Source organism: Rana temporaria, chromosome 7 (assembly GCF_905171775.1).
Source record: "Rana temporaria chromosome 7, aRanTem1.1, whole genome shotgun sequence".
Lineage (NCBI taxonomy): Eukaryota > Metazoa > Chordata > Amphibia > Anura > Ranidae > Rana > Rana temporaria.
In genome coordinates this window covers 172,314,803-172,337,369 of record NC_053495.1, presented here as the reverse complement: position 1 = coordinate 172,337,369, position 22,567 = coordinate 172,314,803, and the positions used below count along the sequence as shown (strand labels likewise).

Genomic DNA, 22,567 nt, shown 5'->3' with positions numbered 1-22,567 from the left:
CTAAATAGTGAAGACTTACAGCAGCTAACAAAGCAAAATTGATCAAGAAAGTTTTTAAATAAAATAATGTACAAAGAAAAGTGTAACGCTAAATAAATATGATGTGAAAGAGATATCCTAAATGGATATCATAATTAGTAGAGGTCGACTGATATGGGTTTTTCTCTGGCCGATGCCGATATATGATGCCGTTTTTTGGGGCCGATATGTTAGGCTGATTCCCCCCCCCCCCCCTTCATCTCATAAAATCTAACAGTTAGTCCTGCAAGCAGCATCTTTGGAGCGATGTATACCGGCTCCTCCACTACTCCTGCCCATTGAGATGAACGGGCACGGCTGCCGAAGCGCCTGCAAAGCGATTCTGCAGTGGCGCTACATGGGAGCATTTAACCCCTTCATCGGCCGCTAGCTGGAATATAAGCGCCCCGCTAGCAGCCAAATAGCGCCGCTAGAATGATGGTTCAGTGTGAAAGCAGCGGAGTTCTGCGGAAAATAAAATAAAAGTCAGCAGCTACAAATACTGCAGCTGTTGACTTTTAATATATAGACACTTACCTGTCCTGGGTGCCCGCAATGCTGGCACCCGAAGCCGGTCTCTCCCTCGGGTGCTGCCGCCACCATCTGCGGTAAGGGAATCAGGAAGTGAAGTCTAGCGGCTTCACTTCCTGGTTCCCTACTGTGCATGCGCGAGTCGCGCTGCGCGATCCCACTAGTCCCTGCTGTGTTCTGGGACCTGCGCGTCTCCCATAAGAAAGCTGGGGGCGGAGTAAGCGCGAGATGTGGTGTAGGTCACAGCGGTGATCTATGCCTGGAAGAGGGAGCAAATCTGGGATTACGCAGGTATCTGCTCCCCCCTCCCCCTGAAAGGTACCAAATGTGACACCGGAGGGGGGGGGGGGGAATTCGGAAAAGCGGAAGTTCCATTATTACTCTGCTAAGTAATACAGAAAATTTATTAAATTTAAACATTTATTTTAAACACAACAAGCCTCCAATCAGTGCACTTGTATGTATAATTAAACAATTAAAAAATATTATATATATAAAAAAAAAAAAACTAAACAGTAAAGTTAGCCTATATTTTTTTTTCATCCAAAAGTTTTGATTACCTGTTTTTGTTTATTAGATTTTATTTATATATATATATATATATATATATATATATATATATATATAAAATCTAATAAACAAAAACAGGTAAGCAAAACTTTTGGATGAAAAAAAAAATATCGGCTAACTTTACTGTTTAGTTTTTTTTTTTTTTTTTGTTAAAGCATATTTTTTCCAAAAAAAATTTGTTTGAAAGACCGCTGTGCAAATACTGTGTGACATAAAATATTGCAGCAATAGCCATTTTATTTCCTAGGGTCTCTGCTAAAAAAAATATATATAATGTTTGGGGGTTCCAAGTGATTTTCTAGCAGAAAATACAGGATTTTTACTTGTAATCAACAAGTGTCAAAAAAGATTTAGCCTGGAGTTCAGTTCATTGATAAGTAGCAACACTGTATTCTTTTCTCACACTTGGCAGGCTGCCCAGGAGGGGGAAACTTCTCAGGCAACTTGCATTGACTTCTATTACAGAAGCTTTTTGTAAGTCGCACTGCTGAAGTTTATTGCTTTTTTTACAGCACAAATCTGCCGATGCCGATTAAAGTGGAAGTAAACCCTCCTATCTTTTTCAGCCAAGGAAGCTGCCATCTTGGCCTTTGTTCAATCTTCAACTGCCATGAAGCTGCACATGTGATCAGTTATGACACCAGCCATTGGATGGTTTGACAGTTTGGTTGAGAGCACAACCAATGTGCAGTTAGCATTCCCGGCATGCCGGGAATGTTAACAGGTTTGTTTAAGTGTTACATCGATGGGTTTACTTCCGCTTTAATTAAAAAACGCCAAATATCGTCCCATATATATCGGTCGACCTCTAATAATTAGTGTTACAAGATTAGTGATTAACACCATATGTGACCACTGTGCTGCAAAGTATTAAATAAACAAACTAAAGTGCCAATCACATAAAAAAGTCCAATAAATTTAGTGACTAAAGAAATTTGATAGAAGGTCCACCACCAAATGTCTGAAGGCTTACCGGAAAGATTAAACCCAGGTGAGCATATACCCACTAGGTCAAACTAGCTTGTTAGAGGTCATGTAGCTCCAATAGGAATATCTTAGATATCTTGATGTACCATATGTCCTGAAGCCTAGCATAACACTCAGCCCAAAGGGTACAGGAGGTTCAACGAAGAGGCTCCAAATTTAAAGTATCATATCAGGGTATCCATTCAGTGCATATTAAAAGAGGAAGGAAAAAGAAGAAGGGGCGCACATAACGTAATTCTGCGGATTATTCAATAGTATTTATTAAAAGAAAGGGATTCACTCACATTTTCAGTGATGCAAGAAGCGCTCATAAAAATCATAAACAGTGGCATCAGTAGTCCTTTCCGTCGCGTTTCGTCCTGTACCCTTTGGGCTGAGTGTTATTCTAGGCTTCAGGACCTATGGTGTTATTCTAATCTTCAGGATTTTTGGTTTAAGACACATGTGCCTTCATTCTCTAATGTCTATGGCCATCTTTACATTCTATAACTGATCTGGTTACTGATGTAGAGGCTCTTTACTCACCTTGTGGTTTCTGTAACATTTCCCATCTGTGTAAACTGCTTGGAATACCGCAAACATTTCTAGGAATAAAAAAAAGACTAAATGACAGTCCATAAAGCCCCTGAAGATTAATCTAATTCAAAGTCTGTAAATATATACTTTCTACATATTTAACAGCTTAAAGGGGTTGTAAAGGTAAAAAAAAATCCCCTAATAGCTTCCTTTACCTTAGTGCAGTCCTCCTTCACTTACCTCATCCTTCGATATTGCTTTTAAATGTCCTTATTTCTTCTGAGAAATCCTCACTTTCTGTTCTTCTGTCTGTAACTACACACAGTAATGCAAGGCTTTCTCCCTGGTGTGGAGTGTCGTGCTCGCCCCCTTCCTTGAGGGGGAGGGGGCGAGCAGGAGAGTCAGGACGCTCTCTACTTGCAGATAGAGAAAGGAGCTGTGTGTTAGTGGGCGTCCTGACTTGTTTTTTTCCCGTTTAAAATAACAAGCTTGTTATACTTACCTGCTCTATGCAGTGGTTTTGCACAGAGCAGCCCAGATCCTCCTCTTCTCGGGTCCCTCTTTGGTGCTCCTGGCCCCTCCCTCCTGTTCAGCAGCCCCAAAGCAAGCAGCTTGCTATGGGGGCACCCGAGTCAAGCTGTAGCCCCCTGTGTCCATTAAGACACAGAGCCGTGGCCTGGCCCCACCCCCTTTCTCTCCTCATTAGCTCGCTGACTTTGATTGACAGCAGTGGGAGCCAATAGCACTGTGCTCCTGTCTCACCCAATGAGGAGGGGAGTCCAGGACAGCCGAGTCTCTCGTGCAACATCGCTGGACTGAGATGGGGCTCAGGTATTAGGGGGTCTGCTGCACACAGAAGGTTTTTTATCTTAATGCATAGAGTGCATGAAGATAAAAAAAAAAACCTTCTGCCTTTAAAACAACTTTAATGCTCATGGTTTGAAATGGGTTTCAGAAGACATAAAACAAAGTTTTCCCCACACACGGTCATTTTAAATGACGTTTTTAAAAACAATGTTTTTTTTCCATCACAAAAAACGACCGTGTGTACGCGGCATTAGTGCAAGGTACCTCATGCTGTTCTTGAAGAAGCTTCAACAACTGAGAGTAAACTTCATCTGAGTTCTGTGGTGACCTTGTATCTTCATGTTCTATTACAACAAAGTCATTGTCCTCATCTGCTGGAGGTGGTGGGATCTGGGAAAAAGCAAAGCCTGATTAATAATTTGATGATCTATTCTGTTACAATACACCTACGATGAACCACAGCTCATGAACTGCAATAATGGATCCCGTCATCTTCTACATGTACTAATAGAGTTTTTCACAATCCTCAGGAAGTGCCAATAATGCACGATTTCCACATTTTCAACCAGTGTTGAAAGAATCCCCCACAGTACTCCAACTAGTTTGCTGTCTAAAGTGCATTTCCATGGTGAAATGGATATATCAAGCGAGTTACTGATAGAATCAAGAGCCCACATAATGCAAATCAGGCTGCCTCTCAGCAAAGTTAGTGCATATATTTGTGACCCCTGCTATTGCAATAATTGGACAGAATACAGCAAAACATGTGCAAAGGGGCCATCCCCAAACTGTTCCAACAAAGTTGGGAGCATAAAACTATCTAAAATGTTTTGGTATTCTGATGCCTTAAGAGTTTCCCTCACTGTAACTAAGGGGCCAAATCCAACCCCTGAAGAACAACCCACACCACAATCCCCCCTCCACCAAATGGTTTGGACCAGTGCACAAAGCAAGGTTCATAAAGACATGGATGAATGAGTTTGGGGTGGAGTAGCTTGACTGTCCTGCACAGTTGTGACCTCAACCCTATAGAACACCTCTGAAATAAAATCAGAGCAGAGACTGCAAGCCAGGCCTTCTCATCCACATCAGTGCCTGACCTCACAAATGCGCTTCTGGAAGAATGGTCAAACATTCCCATAGACTCCTAAACCTTGTGGACAGCCTTCCCAGAAGAGTTCAAGCCGTTATAGCTGCAAAGAGTGGACCAACTTAATATTGAACCCTACAAACTAAGACTGGGATGCCATTAAAGTTCATGTAAAGTCGGGTGCCCCAATACTTTTGGTAATATAGTGTATGTTAACAAATGAAATTAATGTCTGTTGATGCACCAACCTTGGCAATGTCAACAAGGGTCCCGCTCTTGACTTTATCGATGGAAGCTTGGATAGTACGGACAACTACCATGTGCTCTTTGGCAAGGACCAGGTCGTTTTTTTGCTTGGCTTGGAGAGCTGCTTTCCTGTACTGTCTCCTGCGGTTCTCCAGAAATTCCAGCTGTTCTTGTACTGAAAGAGTCACAATCAGGCAAAAGTCAGAAATGTCAGCTGTGTTTGGACAAGAAGAGAATCCCAGAGCTCTTGTACAGTACATGATGTCTATTCATACCTGCAGGGGGAAAGTCCCCAGTGGGGTCTGTGGTTTCAGTGCCTTTGGTTTTAAGGGGTGCCTCATCTTGCTGTGGAAGGTTTGGTGACACCTGTGGTTTGACAATCAGGATGGGCTTTTGTGGGACAGGTTTCTTTGCTGGCTGTTCACCCTAATAAAATAGAACTCATAACTTTAAGGTTCCATGCTGCATGTTCATTTTAAACTGTAAACATTTTTTTTTTAAAAGTACTTGTAGTCTTTACCATAAGCCCATGTCAAATGGTGACAACACAGGCGTACAATTAGGAGACAAAGCATTGCCATCCTAGAACAGAAAGTGCCTGAACAAGGAACTTCATTACAGGAAGTGTTTAAAAAAGCGGAGGTTCCGCCGTTTTTTTTTTTTTTAAGTCAGCAGCTGCCGTATTTGTAGCTTCACTGCCCGATTCCCTACTGCGCATGCGCGAGGATCGCGGCGCACCGTCACTGGTCCCCGCTTTCTCCTGGGAACAGTGTTTTCCAGAAGACAGCGGGGGGAGTGACGTCACAGGCTGGATTCCCCACGGGGATCAGACCCGGAAGTGATGCAAATACCTGTCTCAGACAGGTATCTGCACCCCCCTGAAAGGTGCCAAATGTGTCACCGAAGGGGGGGAGGGATTCAAAAAGCGGAGGTTCACTTTTTGTGTGAACCTCCCCTTTATTAAATTAAAGTTATATTAAATGGAATAAAAAAAAATAACAAACAAACATCTTATACTTGCCTGCTCTGTGCAATGGTTTTGCATGGAGGAGCTCCAATCCTCCTGTTCTTGGGTCCCACACCGGTGCTCCTGGCCCCTCCTGCCAAGTGCCAACCAGAGCAAGCAGCTTGCAATGGGGGCACCCAAACAGGCTCGCTCCCGAACCGTGGCTCCTCGTGTCCATTTACACGCAGAGCCACGGCTTGGCCCTGCCCCCACTCTGTCCTGATTGGCTCAGTTAGGGAGGGAGCCCGGAGAGCCAAGGTTTTTGTGACATCGCCATAGGAAGATTGGGCTTAGGTAAGTATTTAGGAGAGGGGCGCTGCACACAGAAGGTTTTTTACCTTCATGCGTGAAATGCATGAAGGTAAAACAACTTTGAGCCTTTAGAACCTCTTTAAAGCTGCACAATAAAAAAATTAAATGTCTTTTGAAATTTCATTAACATTTTAGGGAATATACAAGGTTTTATTGGATTTACAAAAACACTTTAATGGTATTTTCAAATAGCCCACACAAACATTTTAAGGTGCTAGCAAAGTAGAGGGAATAAGAGTTATAGGTTTGTAACCTGGGGCAGCACAGTGGCTAAGTGGTTGGCACTTCTGCCTAGCAGCACTAGGGTTGTGGATTCTAATACCAACCATGGCACTACCTGCGGAGTTTGCAAGATCTCAAAGCCGACAAGTTCTCAGTAAAGCTCCCTTTCAGCCACTGCGCCGTGCTTCAGGCTGAAGATTTTTCGACAGAAATCGAAGAGAAATTCTGATAAACATGTTAGACTTTAGACTTTGGCTTTCTGAGGAAATGGTTTAAAATGATGCACCGCACTCCACCAGGGCCAAAGATGTGAACCAGATTCAGGGCCGATGTTGACAAGCTTTGGGCTTGTGTCTATGGTATCATTTTAAGAAGTTCTTAGGATCTTCTAAAATTCCTTGACAAGTGCAGTTACCCATTTTCATAGTGAAAAGTAAACAAACAGTTGACAAAGACCTCAAGCACTGCCAATCTCTTCATTCTCCTTTCCAAAAACCTGTTGGATTTTTTCTTTGGTATGAAATTTGTGTGAATAGAATGCCATAGCCAAGGATCATAGCTAATGGAAGCAAGCAGTAAAGAATGTTAAAAAAAAATGTAAAAAAATGATATGATGGAAAAAGTAGAAGAAATAGGATTGCGAAAAGCAGAGACTTGCAGTGGAACTCACTCCCTGAACTAATTAAGCAATAGTTTGTTTTTATTCCCACAACAGCCACGATATTCAGACTCAACCTCAAGTTTCTGTCATATGGCACAGCTCTTCTTGTGAACAACAATGTGTGTAAGAGGAAGTCCATGAAATATGTACCACAGCTCCTTAATGTCACATGATGCATGGCTGAATGTGTGACATTGGAATAATCTGATGTGTGATTTATTAAAAAAAATAAAAAAAAAGAGAAATAAAAATAACTTAGGAAAGACCATATAAACCAGGGATATAGCAGACCTCCAGCTGTTGCAGAACTACAAGTCCCATGAGGCATAGCAAGATTCTGACAGCCACAAGCATGACACCCAGAGGCAAAGGCATGATGGGACTTGTAGTTTTGCAACAGCTGGAGGCCCACTAATTGCATATCCCTGATATAAACCATTCAGGTAGACATCCAATTACAGACAAAACTAGACGAGGCAGTCGATACCTTACATCCCATCACTGGAGCGCAAGCCGGCTTCTGGTCTGGGGGCTGGCGGCAGCCATCTTAACCATAAGCACTGTTTGTACCCGCTGCCAGTCTTTGGACACATATACATGTGAGTGCAGTGCAACTGTAAGGTTTTATATGGTTTATTAAAAACTGTCTGCTTTGCACAATGAACCTTTTCCCCAATACAGTTATTTGACTGGTTGTGTATGGCATTGAAAAGAAACCACATCCTGGTACATGTAAATGATCAAGTTGGTAATAAGATACACCGTGGGTCAAAAAAAAAAGAAAAAAAAAAAAAAAGAAGTGCAACGAGACCTATCTAGCAATAGAAGGCCCATCCATTGTGGCGAGTGTATATCCATGTGGGGTCACCTGGAAGTGATCACGTTTTATTTCAATGGGACTTACTGATACATTGGACTTTAGTTGTATTTTTGGTGCTGTTCATTTATTATTTTTTTGCACTTTTATATATGTGGTAAACTGTTTAATAATCTTGATTCACATATTTAGCAGCGCAGTCTATATACACAGAAACCACAGAACCAGACAGGTAACCAACTGCCTGGTTTAACAATGCAACTTCTTATGTCGCCCCCTACAGCTCAAAACTGCTCACCTGACAGCAAATTAGCATTGCCCCCTCGTCCAGTGAACAAGGAGCTCACCAGATAAGGCGTGCTTGTATGAGACTGCCTTTACCTTTGGAAGGTAAAACAGTATGCATATGGGTATTTGAACAGTGTATGATGCTACAGTTTTTATTACTGGATAAGAGAGCTTGAAAAACAAAACCCTGTGTGGGTCAAATCAGAGGATTCAAGGGATAACTAATGTGAATAGTTTAGAGATTCAATAATCAAGAATTGCCTACCTCCTCCTCTTCATCTTCAGCTCCATCGTCCTCACCAGCTTGTGCCAACTTCTGAGCAGCTTCCAAAGCTTTCTCCACACTGCCCACATCTCCTGCGCTCTCCATGCCAGGGAATGGAGGAAACCCTACAAAGAATTCACATTCTTTTACCAAGAAAGTTTTTCTACGTGGTAAGGAGACTGAAGCCGAAATAAAATGTTTCCTCTCACTCCAAAAAAGGAGAGAAGTCCACTCCAAATAGAATATAGATTAGCTGAGCGTTGGTGACCTGTAATGTCTTAGGGTTCCGAGTTCATATGCTGGCCATACACTGTACGAAAAATTGTCCGAAATTCGGTCATTTAGACAGTTCTTCGTTTTTCGGACAGTTAATGGGCACAAAATCGATAATCATTGGGACGTTTTAGAGCAGAAAAAACAAATGACAAGTTTGGAAATTTTCTGCCGAACGAACGATAAATTGAAAACGGTTAATGTGTTTCCCGTGCGAACTGTCTGCACTAGGTATATGTAAAAAAAAAAAAAAAGAATCAAATTTTTTTTATTTATGTCCTCTGAATGATTTATCGATCATTACATGATAGCACCATCGTTTGCGCTCACGGCCGAATGTTTGTTTATCGAAAATGGGTTCGGCTGATTTTTTGTATAGTGTATGGCCAGCATTAGGGAGAGTGGGTACATTTGCAGAGTGGTGCTATCCATTGCAAAAGCCACTCCAACACACTGTACAGTAGCACTCAACACATTGCATGCAATAAAAGGGTAATGTGAGTTTATTTTTTGTCTATTAAAGTTCATTAGCACCCAATTTATTACGAATGGGTTGCTATACTACAATGCATGTAAAAACCACAGCACACTACTAGTTCACATATAAGTGCCTAGGCAAGTTCGAATGCCACTGAAAATAAGAATGAGCCAATGCATCATGCTGTTTTTCATGTACTACCAATATGCTACATGTGATAATGTATAAAAAAAACACACATTTATTCCCCATGTTACTCCTTGTGAACTGGTCCGAAGTTGTCCCTTGACAACCCATGCCATAATACAGAAGATTCCATCACTTTATTGCTCTGTGATTCACTGGGCCATCTGTCTTATAGCAGAGATGGCAACAGCATAGGAAGGCTGTCAACTCTAATTAACCACGGCTGTAAACAAAATCTAAATACATATATTTTATGATTTTACCAGCCAAAACTGTCACGTTTTCCAGCATTTTTTTTACATGTCTCCGCTGACGAAGTCCCTTTGGACGAAACGCGTACAGGAGGAGGAGCTACATTTGTAACGTCACCTGCTCATATAACTTTAAGTACACTTGTCCTATGCAAAGACTTGGAATGCTCACCTCTCCTGCTGCCTGTGCTGCTGATCGCTGCAGTAGCAAAGAAAAAATGATGCCTGAAGAGCACGTAAACTAAAGTCCCACATGTCAAACGTGATTCAACCAGCCAAGCCCCTACACCACTACTGTATACTGTAGTAACACAGCAGCTGGTAGAGGAAACCACATAGCACAGCAGGAAACCAGGGAATTGACACTCCTGGGAAGTTAAGTCTTAGGCCACTTTCAGACGTCCGTTCCGCCTGTCCGTTTATTACAAGTCCGTTAACGGACTTGTAATGAATCCCTATGGGAACGCGTCCGTTAGCGGATGGAGCATCCGCTAGCGTCCGTCGGGATCCGGTTTTCGGACGGAAGAAAACCCTATTTTTCTTCCGTCCGGTGGAACGGAACTGATGCAGACGGACAGACGGTCCGTCTGCATCCGGTTCCCCATTGGGCAGAGCGGAGCTCAGACAGGGCGGTCCCTGCACTGTGTGCGGGGACCGCCCTATCCGCCGACAGCTCAGCGGGGATCCCGCTGAGCCGACGGAGCGGACGAAAGAAACTGAAGGGACGTGTGAAAGAGCCCTTAAGGTACCCATAGATGGATTGAAATTAGGCCAGTTCGGCAAAGAACGTCTGAACTTTTAACCATCTATGACCATTCCTTCTAACTTCTAATAAACAGGACTGTTGGAAAACTTTTGATAACCACTTTAGCCCCGGGAAGGTTTTAGCCCCTTAATCACCAGAGCAGTTTTTGCGATTCGGAACTGCGTCTTTTTAACTGACAATTGCAGGGTCGTGTGACGCTGTACCCAATAAAAATTGATTTCCTTTTTTTCCCCAGAAATAGAACTTTCTTCTGGTGGCATTTGATCACCTCTGCGGTTTTTATTTTTTTGAAACAAATTTCTTTATCAGTTTAGGCCAATATGTATTCTTCTACATATTTTTGGTAAAAAAAAACGTGATAAGCGTATATTGATTCGTTTGCGCGAAAATTATAGCGTCTACAAAATAGGGATTAAATTTATGGCATCTTTATAATAATTTTTTTTTTTTACTAGTAATGGCGGTGATCAGCGTTTTTTAGCAGGACTGTGACATTGCGGCAGACAGATCGGACACTTTTTTGGGACCACTGCGATTAGAGCTAAAAATAGCCACTGATTACTGTATAAATGTCACTTGTAGGGAAGGGGTTAACGGTGTTCCCTATAAGCGTTTCTAACTGGGGGGGAATGGGAACAGTGGATCCCTGTCATGTCACCTGTCAGAACAAGGAAATGCCTTGTTTATATAGACATCTCTCCCTGTGTACAAGGCAAACGCAGGCCGCCGGAGGACATCAACTGAGCCTGCGCGAGTCGCGGTACACCTACAGTGATTTGGGCAGGAGAGCCATTGTGCGGCCGGTCCCAATGCGGTTAACTAGCAACTTGCAGCCAATTGGCTGCAGCCACCGATCAGTGTAGTCTGACAGTGGAGAAGTCGCGCTGTCAGAATACAGTGGCACAGCCGGGAGGATTCCTCCATTCACCTAGATTGAGTAGATGGGGGAATCCGTTCATTATTTTTCTATCAAAAAAACACCATCTATAGCTAATCTTACTTTAGAAACTAGGACTGCTTTAAAGGATTAAAAAGAAAAACTAGCACTGGAATCAGAAGTGTTGACCTGTGGAGAAAACAAGTTAATGGAATTTACATGTAGAACAAAACAAGTAATATGTTACCTGGAGGAACTGGGAGCTCAGCCAGATTCACTGATCTGCCAGCTTTGGAAGCCCGAATGGCATCCTGATATTGCTGTAAAGAGATTAGTTTGGTTACATTTAATAAGAAACAGATCCTTGTGTACTCTGCCTAGCCCCTGATACTTTGTTTAGTTTTCCCTTTATGAAAAGGAAAGCGTTAATAAAACAAAACCACTATTGTTTGTGCACTGCATATAAGGAGATAAATGAATGATAAGAATAATTATTATAATTTGCCAACAGAACGTTATCTTTATCAGTGTGGCTTTGTTCACTGGATTAATCAGCCTGTACAGCAGTTTTTATACACAATGAATAAAGCTTTTGGTTCTGGATTAAAGTGATTGTAAAGCTAAAAAAATGTGCTTACTTCTTACTTATGGCTTATAGCTTCAGACATAACCCCTGGTAAACCACTTACAAACCACAATGTATACATACGTATTGTGGTCAGCAAATGGCTACTGTACCATGCGGTCCTGTGCAAGCAAACGCACTGCGTTTGCGACCTGTGTTTGAGGCGACATTAGGACTGACACCCGCAGATCGCAAGTGCAGTGCGTTCTAAAAACAGTGTAAGAAATGCGCACGGAACCTCAGTCTCCTACACCTTGTTCTGGTGTAAACTGGCCCTTAAAGGGGTTGTAAACCATCGTGTTTTTTCACCTTAATACACCCTATGCACAAAGGTGAGAAAACACCTTGCAGTGTCTATCTCGCCTCCCCCCCCCGGTTTATTTGCCTGAGCCCTGAATTTCCATGGGCGTGATCCCGCTGTCGCTCTCTCCACAGGTTCTTGACTCTTCATTGGATAAATTTAGAGCAGAGCAGCCATTGGCTCCCGCTGCTGTCAATCAAATTCAATGATGCGGGTGCCGTCGAGTCCTACATTCGGCGACGCCGAATGCTGGACACGGTAGCGCGCCCGCAAGGTAACCCCGTTGGGGGAGCCCTGCCCAGAGGGGGTTATCTGATGCGGGAGGAGCCCAAAGAGCCGCCGTGGGACCTCAGAAGAGAATGTTTAGGGCCACACTGTGCAAAACAAACTGCACAGTGGAGGTAAGTATGATATGTTTGTCATTTTTTAATCAAACCTATAGTATCACTTTAATATGAGTTTTGTCCTATCTCATACCTTGACAATCCTCTCATGCATTCTGGCCTTCCTGTCATCTCCATTGGCTTTGGCTTGCTGTGCTGCAGATTTGTAGCGATCCATCCTTTGCTGCAGAGCTTGTAACACCGTAACAGCGGGCGCTTCTGGAGAGCAGACAAGGAACAGCTTGGTGAATTCAATACTTTAGTACTGGGCCCAGGAGATAATTTGTCACACTAGGTTTGTAATAAAATTCTCCTTTTTTTTTTTATATAGAAGAATACACAGCAGAATCTGATTGGTTACCATGGACAACACCAACTGTCTGCCGAAATTCTTCTCAAGGACACATTGATCATAAATGTCCCATAATAGTACACTGTAAAGCTGACCACACACAAAGCAGTTTGACTGAATGATAGAACCTTTGATTAGATACTATATTTTGTACAAATCATAAAGTAATAAATCAGCCATAATAAAGTTGTTTTAAATGACTGCAAAGAACAGAATCGAAATAACTCTGATCAAATGCAGAGATTGATGCAGTTTTTTTTCTCAGTTTTTGACTCCATTTCAATTTAATCACAATTATAATTTTGCAGATTAACAGACACATTTGATCAACACAAGCCCATTTTTGATTTCACAATCAACTGAATTAGAGTGGTCAACTGAACTCGTAAGTGGTAGATTGCTTACTTTTTTATTATCACTATTGATCAGATTTGTGATTCCCAGTGAATCAAAAGTAATCAAATTTGCTTAAAAATCGCCCATATAGGGCCAATATAGTAAATGTTGGCTGTAAAATTCTCAGTGAGCGCATCAGGCGGAGAGGAATCATTCAGATCGCCATAATCAGAATCTTCAGAGAATTTAAAACCTGACTTGGCTTATGTTCCATCGTGTTGCAATGTGAAGTGAAAGGCTTATTTCCCTCACTATGAAGAAAGGAGAACAGTTGCTGGCATGCAAAAACAATTTTTAGCACACAGTTTTAAATTGAATGGAATACAGCCATGCACACGCTGAACTCAGTACTCACCTTGTCTGGTGGTGGGATCTTGGGGTTCCGGTGTGCTTAGTTCTGAGGTTTGCACTTCTTGGTCTAGAGAAAAAAAAAATATCCTTGAAACCCATAGAGAAGTTCATTCTTAGCATGTGTACTGCTTTTGCGTCTACCTACCATTAGGGGGAGGAGGCATCTGACTAAGATCAACAGGCTGTCCGCACTCCATAGCTTCTAAAACAGAGCTAAATTTCTAAAAAATGTAGAAAAAAAAAAAGTACTAAAATTAATCCACATTTTATGGATGTGAATACACTTTTAATATAGTAAATGTTATAGCATACTTAAAAGAGAAGTTTAGGATTTAGAAAAAATAAAACATTTATGCTTACCTAGGTGGATAAAGCATCAAACTGATACTGCATCTGCTGGCTCCGCACTAAGAACTGAGTGACCAAGACTGCCGATTGCTCAGTTCTCAGTCAATGGCTCTATGCTATGCTCCTCCAGCACTTAATGGAGCGATGGGCTGTGGAGGTGGCAGGAGGGGCTGGCTCAGGCTCTCAGTGGATGGCTGAGAGGCTGAGCCAGCTGTCAGCCCAGGCTTCTGGCAGATCCGACCATATGATCTGGATTTTTTCAGAGCCTGCATCAGCTCTGTGATGCCAGCCGACAGCGGGCTGAAGTTCGCTGTTGGCTGAAAATGGGTCACAGGAGTGCAGAACGAACTGGAGAAGGAGAAGCGTAGCTTTTGCTATACTTTTCCTTTAATGTCACTTTAATTACTTATTTAAATGTAGATCGTATCCATGAGTCTTTATATGTGTCTATAAGTAAACAGTTTACTGTGCTGAGAACACACTCCCTGCGTGCTCCCAGAGCAGTAACTAAACTGTGGTGGAAAGCTCCCAGATGCATAGTTGTGATCGGGAGCTTTCGATCATGTGACCGCTGTGACAGCCAATCACTGTAAGCACATGATCCGAATGCCCACCTTCGCACCCTGGCATTTCGATACACCGAAACAGCCAGGAGGAGGCAGCGGGAAGGGGTTAATTAAAAAAACTATTTACAAAATTATAATGCAGTGAATGGCACATACCTTGCAAATCTTCATGTACTCTTTGGCCTTCTCAATGTCTCCTCGGTGCTTCGCCCGCAGCGCCGCCATCTTGTACTCATTGTGCCTTGTCACAAGTAGGGTCTTCCTCTCTGCAGTTTCAATAGATAGCACTAGATTGTCAATGATCCTTTTACAGAAACTGGCCCATACAGATAAGAGGCCAAGTAGTGTACATCCTTGCGTCCTGGGTTAATTGCAGGTCATAGAAACCAATGACCCTTGCCTGTAGCATCACTGCAGTATACATATACATAAGGATGTAAACACAGTATTTTGGCCTAGCAGCATGGGTGACAGAAGAAGCCTACAGGTATAGCACCTGGCTGTATCTTATTTTCTATATTTCAACAAACCACACTGTGCATTTACAGCTACTGGGGCCCCTTGACTGCAGTGGCCAGTTTTTGTAAAAAGCAAACTTAGCCTTCAATAGTAAAACTAACACAGATAAGCTATTTCCATGTGAACATTTTGCAAAAAAACATTACTGAACAGAGCAAGTACTAAAAGATTCCCACACAGTGCTCTCTTAGTGTTCACATAAGTGTGGCTGCGCTTCCCTGCATGTGGTTTGGTGGGTTCCTGTTCACTGGTTCAGGTGCAAATTTCTGCATGAATTTGCTCCTGAACCGGACCCAAACACGCACAGGACTCTTTTTGGAATGAGGCCTGCGGCCACCCCGGCCCTGTGTGAACTGGCTTCATTGAGAGCCAGTCACACTCACCTGTCATGCAAAAGAAAACGCATCCAATTCGTACATATGTGAACCCGGCTTTATGGAGCCACATTCTGATACAAATCACTGTGATGTAACTATGTCTCCGAATTCATTTTAAAACTGTCGAGGTAAGAAATGTCTGCTAAGTTCTGCATGGTGCAGAATGTATTACAAAGAAGCAGCAGAAAGAAAAGGTTGTGGAATCAAAAATTGCATCTCTTGAAAGCAAAGACTTCTACACTGTTCCCCCAGAGGTGAACAACTAAATGCTCTTATATGACAGTCTCAACATAAGTGTGATGCACATGCCTCAAAGCAAGCAAAAACTTTCTTTGGGTCCCATTCACACAAATGCATGCTGGTATGCATTACAACACAAGCTGTGCTGCAATGCGATGTTAACATGCATCACAGTGCTTTCTTTTATTGGTATTGCTATGCACTGCACAATCCATGATGTGCAACATGTTTGTCCCCTATGTCCACTTTCTACCATTGATTGCAGTGTTGCATGAATTTTTGGAGGTTATACAGCTTTGGATTTTATCCTTTGTTCATTTTGTTTCAATAAATCGCATATCAGAGTGCGGCAGTCCAGGAACATTTCTTTTTTCCACTGCACAACTGTGCTGGTGTGAATGAGCCCTTACATTCCCTGAATGAGCCAAATCTGCCTTCATTTGTGCCTCATAACCTCTTCTTCCCAGACTACAGCTAGTTTTTCTGTGGCCAGATAAAAAAAAAAAAAAAAAAAAAAAAAAAAAAGGTTGTTGCACCTTGTGTGATTTTTCATGTATAGGGCAGCCCTAAATGCTGTATTGATATTGATTGATATTGCTGTATTGATATTTCTGTGTCCCCGATACTATGTGGCTATTGTATTTTGTAGTGCATTGGAAATCGTATGTGTATGTTTTTTTTTTCAATAAACATTATCTGATTTAAAAAAAATGCGTCGCACAAAAATGCACGTGTGACGTCACACCTGTATAATTCGTCCTTTACTGTGCGAAAACAATAAAAGGAAACCTCAAGATTACAACTTTCATAAATAAGGACAGCTGGATTTTGTTGACATGGGTTCTGAAACCCTCACCTGCTTCTTCTTGTGTGACAGCTGGCTCCCCACTGGCAGTAACTGGTACTTCCGCATCCACAGGCTGGCTCTGGCTGCCAACTGTTTCTGAAGGTTCGGTAAAAGCTGGAGCCTCATCCAGTTCCTGTGCAGTGATGGTGGGGAGCGGAGCCGTTTCAGGTTTCCCACTGGCCACTGGTGGTGGCATCTCCTCCTCATTCACAGGCTTGCCTTGTTTAGCAGCTTTTAACATAGATTCCAGTGTCTGTAGATTAGAAGACAGACATATCCAGATTGATAATATAGTATCTTATATAAGAAGAGAGCACATCGATACATCATATTCCCAGCTCAGTCTCTGTTTTATGTCCTTTGAATTCTCAGTTGTGTGACTGCACAACAATTTCCATGAATTAAAATGGTAAAGCATTTGTATACAATGACTAAAGCAATTAGTCATGTAAAGCATTCCTATACAAAAGTTAAAACATATTAGCAGGACAAATAATTCAAACATGACATTTAAAAACGTAAAACATGTTTAACATAATACATTCTCCTTCATCTTGAAAAGCAAGGTTTATTTGTTTCCCTTTTTTATGCTGTGAGGTCCTCTTTGCCCCATGACATGATCACAGACAGGTACTGCCAAGGTCTTTGCACTGCCAGAGCATGGACCCAAGATGTCACCTCCTCCAGATACAGGTTGCCCTCGTGGGTCATGCTGGCTGGCAAAGGGGAGGGGGGATACACCCTCATCAGGGTCCAAAGCAATGCAGCCCTGTTCAGCTGCTGAGGGGGACAATGTTGCAGTGAATTCACTGCAGGCCCTGCAATGTGGTCACCCTCCCGGAGGAAGACCAAAAGACTGTCAGAATCGCTGGGCATTTTTTGAGCAAGAATCAAGATCTGGTAAGCACAATTTCTTCAGTGGTGTGTATGGATGTCCTATGAATACATAGGAAATGCTTCAGTTTAGGATAGTAGGAAGTGTACTTTAAGGGAGTTGTTGTATTGTAAAAAATCCAGTAGTCTTAACTCAAAGGCTTATATCAATATTGAAACCAACCTTTAGTCCTCGCTCATATCGCCTGGCTTTGGAGGTCTCATTGGCTTGCTTTGCATTGGCAATTGCTGTCTGATAGTTGGTTATCCGGTCTTGTAGAGTTGGCAGCAACACCCCTGTACTTGTCTAAAGAAGGAATAAAGCAGAAGTTAAGGACACACTTAAAATGTTTGTTACCCTAAAAAAAAAAAAAAACGGATTCTGTTCCTTTAAAGCACAGGTGTCAAACACATGTGGCCCTCACACCTCTCCTGCAGCTGCAGGAGAGCTCCAGCCCTTCTCTGCTCCTCCTTCAGACCCTTACTTTCTGCTTTCAAGCAATGCATCCAGCTTCTTCCCAGCAGCGCCATAAGGTAAGGGGGGTGCACTGTGATGTAAGTGAGGGTGGGGGACTCAACTTCTGACGGTGGGGTGGCTCTTGACATCTAATGTAAGGGGGATGCACTGGTCATCTAATCTTACAGATACAACTGTCCCTTTTGAGAACAATCATAATGCTGATGCGGCCCACGATGAAATTAAGTTTGACACCCCTGCTTTAAAGTATGAATACCAGCACAGTGCTTGTGCTGTGTAATTTGGCCCTGAAATACCTGTCTGATCCTGCCTGGTTCTGCCCTCCCCCTGTAAACTGACCACGGTTTATCATGGCTGCTAGGCCCCGACACTGTGGTCAGTTTACGTACCTCTGTCACCCGCAGCTCTCCTCTGTCCCCCCCCCCGGCTGTTGCCAAATATATGTAAGGGCCTGCCCCTCCTGCTTGTTAATTGTCAGTCAATCTCTTGTCTTCCATAATGTAATTTGTCCACTGTATATGCTTTATAAAAAAAATGCCTCTGTATACCTTATTTCCTAGCACTGGTCGGCGCTCACGTGACCAGCTGCCTCTCTCATCCTCTCCTCCCGATTGACGTCAGCGAGGGATTCTCTGCCCCTCCCGCTGTAGCTGTCAGATCGTGTGAGCGCCAAACGGCGCATGGAAAGAAGGTATACAGAGGCACATTTTTAATAAAGCATATACAGTGGACATTATGGAAGACACGTGGGTTTACCTGCCTGACAATTAACAAGTGGGTTTACAAACACTTTAAGTGTAATGGGCTGTGCTCAGAGTTATTATTATACAGGATTTATAAAAAGGCAACAGTTGAAGCTGAAAACAGTTGAAGTTGAAGCATGAGTTTTTATTACGAATTTATAAATACAGTATATGAAAACAAGGGGTTCGACATTACTTATTTTTCAAAAATTTAAAACTAGTGTATTTGCTATTAGTATACAACCTGAATTATTACCGTAAGAGTAAAGGAAGGCATTTTTTTTTTTTAATTAAGGTTTTCATTGAATCCAACCACAAAGCCGAACAATACAGAGAAGTGATATCATCAGCAATCTTAGCTAGAGCAAAAAGATCCATAATATTAGAACAAAAAAAAAAAAGTCGATCAACAGAACCAACCATAAAAAATATAGGGGGTCATAAAATATTTCTGCCCACCTAAGCAGGCACAAATCCAGCTGCAGAAGAGGACCCACAATTATTGAATACAACTAAGCCAGGGGTGTCCAAACTTTTTTCAAAGTGAACATGAGTGAGGGCCGACCATTTTGCCCGACATTCTTTGAACCATTAAAATTCGGTCTAAATGTGTTCGTCCGAGCACTAATACACTGCGCAACAAGAATTCCCTTGCCTTTGTGGCTGTGTGTGAGTAGAGATGAGCTCAGGCGTGTTATTTGGATATACCGTATTTATTGGCGTATAACACACACCTTCACTTTAAGAACGAAGTTTCAGGAAAAAAAAAATTGAATAAAGAACTGTGAAGCAAAATAAGGGTCAGTGCCCATCTGCAGCCTCACCATTGCCATGAATGTAGCCTCACCATTGCCAGTAATGCAGCACGATTTAACAGGAATGCAGCACGATTCGCCAGGAATGCACTCACGAGCCCCAAAGATTGATTACAGGAGAATCTCCTGTTTACACAGCGGCCTCTTTAATAGAAAGTCCTGCCTCCTTTGATGGACAGTCGGCTTTGTGGTTGGATTCAATGAAAACCTTAATTTAAAAAAAAAAAATGCCTTCCTTTACTCTTACGGTAATAATTCAGGTTGTATACTACCGTAATAGCAAATACGTCGACCGCTAGGTGGCGTTTACGTTCAGGTCTCATTTGTTTATTCAAATGAGCCTGGTACGCCGATTCCTGAACGAATTCGCGTTGCGTAGCCGTCGCTTACGTCGTTTGTGTAAGCGTAAGGTTACCCCTGCTATATGAGGGGTAACCTTACGCCAGTCCGCCGTATGCAATGTTAAGTATGGCGTCGGGTCCGTGTCATCTTTTCCCGTCGGGTACGTCGTTTTCCTAAGTCGTTCTTGAATACGACTTTACGTCAATGACGCACACGTCTGCGTCATTGACGTTTTCCGTCGAGAACTGGAGCATGCGCACTGGGCTATTTTAAGCCCAGCGTATGCGCAGTTCGATCGGCACGGGGGCGCCCCCTTTGAATTACGCGGGGATACGCCGGGCCTTTTACACTACGCCGCCACAAACTGCGGAGCAAGTGCTTGAGGAATACGGCACTTGCTCCAGTAAGTTGCGGCGGCGTAGTGTAAATGGCTTACGCTACACCGCCGCACAATCTTAGAGAATCTGGCCCAGAGTATTTATAATTATTTTTATATCTGTAAACACATGTTTTGCCTTTCATTTCTATTTTAGGCTTATTGGGTTGTTTTACAAGGTGTGGGTTTAAATATACAATTATTTAAATGGCCATGGGCTTGCTCTCAAAGCTGGTGAGGTCAGCTCAGTCAGGCCTTATTCGCATCTGCATGTTTTTATTGTTTTGCATTGAATAACAAAAAGTCCCGTTTGCTGCAGCTGGTGTGGTTTCCAACAAAATGTGTGTTATAATGGGAATCATGTAAACATGTACAATGTGTCACAACACAATACACAAAAGACAGGTGTGACTTGAACAGAGTCAAACCATAAAGCAAGATTATATATATATATATATATATATATATATATATATATATATATATATATATATATATATATATATATATATATATATATATATATATATATAGAGAGAGAGAGAGAGAGAGAGAGACAGACACACAATATAAAGTATATAATATATATAAAATATACATGCACAGAAAATAGAGCGAGACACTAGCTTCTATAACAAGGATATGTAATTAGCGGACCTCCAGCTGTTGCAAAACTACAAGTCCCATCATGCCTCTGCCTCTGGGTGTCATGCTTGTGGCTGCCAGAATCTTGCTATGCCTCATGGGACTTGTAGTTCTGCAACAGCTGATGGTCCGGTAATTGCATATCCCTGTCCTAGAACATACTCTCTGATAAGAATATATGCAATAATTAATATACTTAAAATATCTATTAAAAAAAATAAAAATGCTGAACACTAATGTGTGTCAGAAAAGATCAGTCACGGGGCAGAGAAAGTACCTGAACATATGGTAGCATGCTGAGAAGGAAAGATTACTGCCATCAGCTGTCAAGTGCTCTGTGCCCTTTCAGTAATACTTTAGGATCCTCTAACAGATAAATATATAAAACTAGAAATCCTAAATAGCCGGAGAGAACTTCTGTCCCTGCAATCTCAGCCCATGGAAGTGAGTGTTCTACATTGCGAGTGAGGGAAAGTCTTGAACGAGGACGACTGGTGGAAATAAAAACAAAGAGACGCGGGAGAGAGGAGTGGAGGTAGTAGAGAACAGTAAGCGCTCTGTCTCGCGATGCAGGGAGTGGTCGGACCAGCTGCAGTCAGTGGGAAAAAACGTTACCACGGCTGAGCCTGGATTTATAAGTAAACGGATTCAAACTAAAAATGGAATTGTTAAAAATAACCTGTGAATCAGAAAATAAATGTAAAACGTATACTTTGATCAAACTGGTCAACAGATGCACAGCCATACAAACACATAGTAAAAGGGACACTGTCTTTTTTTGTCTTTTAGCCCTCATTTTAGTAAACTCTAGTCACATAAACACCTATGCATTTCTAAACTGAATGAGTATTTGTACTATATATATTTTGGGGATCAGCCAAGTAGATGTGAACTCAAGCAAAAAAAAATAAAAACAATTATATTATAATATATATTGTAAGGGGTTAGCTCGGTAGCTAGGTGTGTGACCCCTTGGATGGGTTCACCACACACTGAATTTATACAGACAGGCAGTCGAAGACGGTTGAAAACAACGATTTTGGTTTATTCTTCCATCTTGCTGGAAACAAGTGCAAGCATCCAAACAGCATAAACAAAATCAAACATAAAATAAACCCTGGGCACTTGGGGCGTCTACCTTCACCACACAGGAACCTATCTATGGAGTCTGGCACAGCCTAGTGCTGGGCAGACACTGCTGGTCATACAGCACAAAAACAATTGTCTTTTGATTTTTATCACACAGAAAAATCAATCACCTTCTCACCTCCTCAGAAGACTTTCAGTACACTGCTCTCCTTACTCACAAAGCCTCAGGATGCAGCAATTCAGTGGTAATCCTCTGGATTACTTATAGAGGCCTTAATTGCCTCATTCTGAACAGCTGAACAAGCCCTTAGACCTTCTCTGGCCACTTTTGCAGCCGACGCCTAATAACAATTGGTGTATTGTCTAAACAAGGCAGAAATGTATGTCCCGTCTGTGACAACACCCAGAGATTTACCTGACTTCCTGTCACAATATATATATATATATATATATATATATATATATATATATATATATATATATATATATATATATATATATATATATATATATACATACACACACACAGTGTATCGGCGCCCCAACCTGTTTGGTAGCGGGGCCCTGTCTAGCAGAAGACATTTCTTCCATGGCCCAGGAGGGTTGACGGAGGCAGTCAGTAATGGGGGGGTTTTGCAGGGTTATCATTAGGATCAGGAAGATTCCAGCATTTATTGCCTACTTTATTTTGCAGCCGAGAAAGTCAGAGCACTCCTCTCCTATGAGAATGAGGG

General features: G+C 42.2%; 1 protein-coding gene across 3 annotated transcripts in view; it reads right to left on the bottom strand.

The window, feature by feature from the left end:
* The window catches only part of CC2D1B (coiled-coil and C2 domain containing 1B), a 63,285-nt gene that overhangs the window by 15,082 nt on the left and 25,636 nt on the right, over nucleotides 1-22,567 (bottom strand). For all 3 annotated transcript variants that reach the window (XM_040360473.1, XM_040360474.1, XM_040360475.1), the window contains exons 6-17: nucleotides 17,530-17,652; nucleotides 16,482-16,725; nucleotides 14,646-14,755; nucleotides 13,721-13,796; nucleotides 13,580-13,642; nucleotides 12,571-12,695; nucleotides 11,415-11,487; nucleotides 8,337-8,461; nucleotides 5,041-5,191; nucleotides 4,768-4,940; nucleotides 3,694-3,819; nucleotides 2,632-2,690 (exon numbers count right to left, since the gene is read on the bottom strand). In XM_040360473.1, the coding sequence (XP_040216407.1) occupies nucleotides 2,632-2,690; nucleotides 3,694-3,819; nucleotides 4,768-4,940; nucleotides 5,041-5,191; nucleotides 8,337-8,461; nucleotides 11,415-11,487; nucleotides 12,571-12,695; nucleotides 13,580-13,642; nucleotides 13,721-13,796; nucleotides 14,646-14,755; nucleotides 16,482-16,725; nucleotides 17,530-17,652 (1,448 nt within the window). The remainder of the gene's footprint in view (nucleotides 1-2,631; nucleotides 2,691-3,693; nucleotides 3,820-4,767; nucleotides 4,941-5,040; nucleotides 5,192-8,336; nucleotides 8,462-11,414; nucleotides 11,488-12,570; nucleotides 12,696-13,579; nucleotides 13,643-13,720; nucleotides 13,797-14,645; nucleotides 14,756-16,481; nucleotides 16,726-17,529; nucleotides 17,653-22,567) is intronic.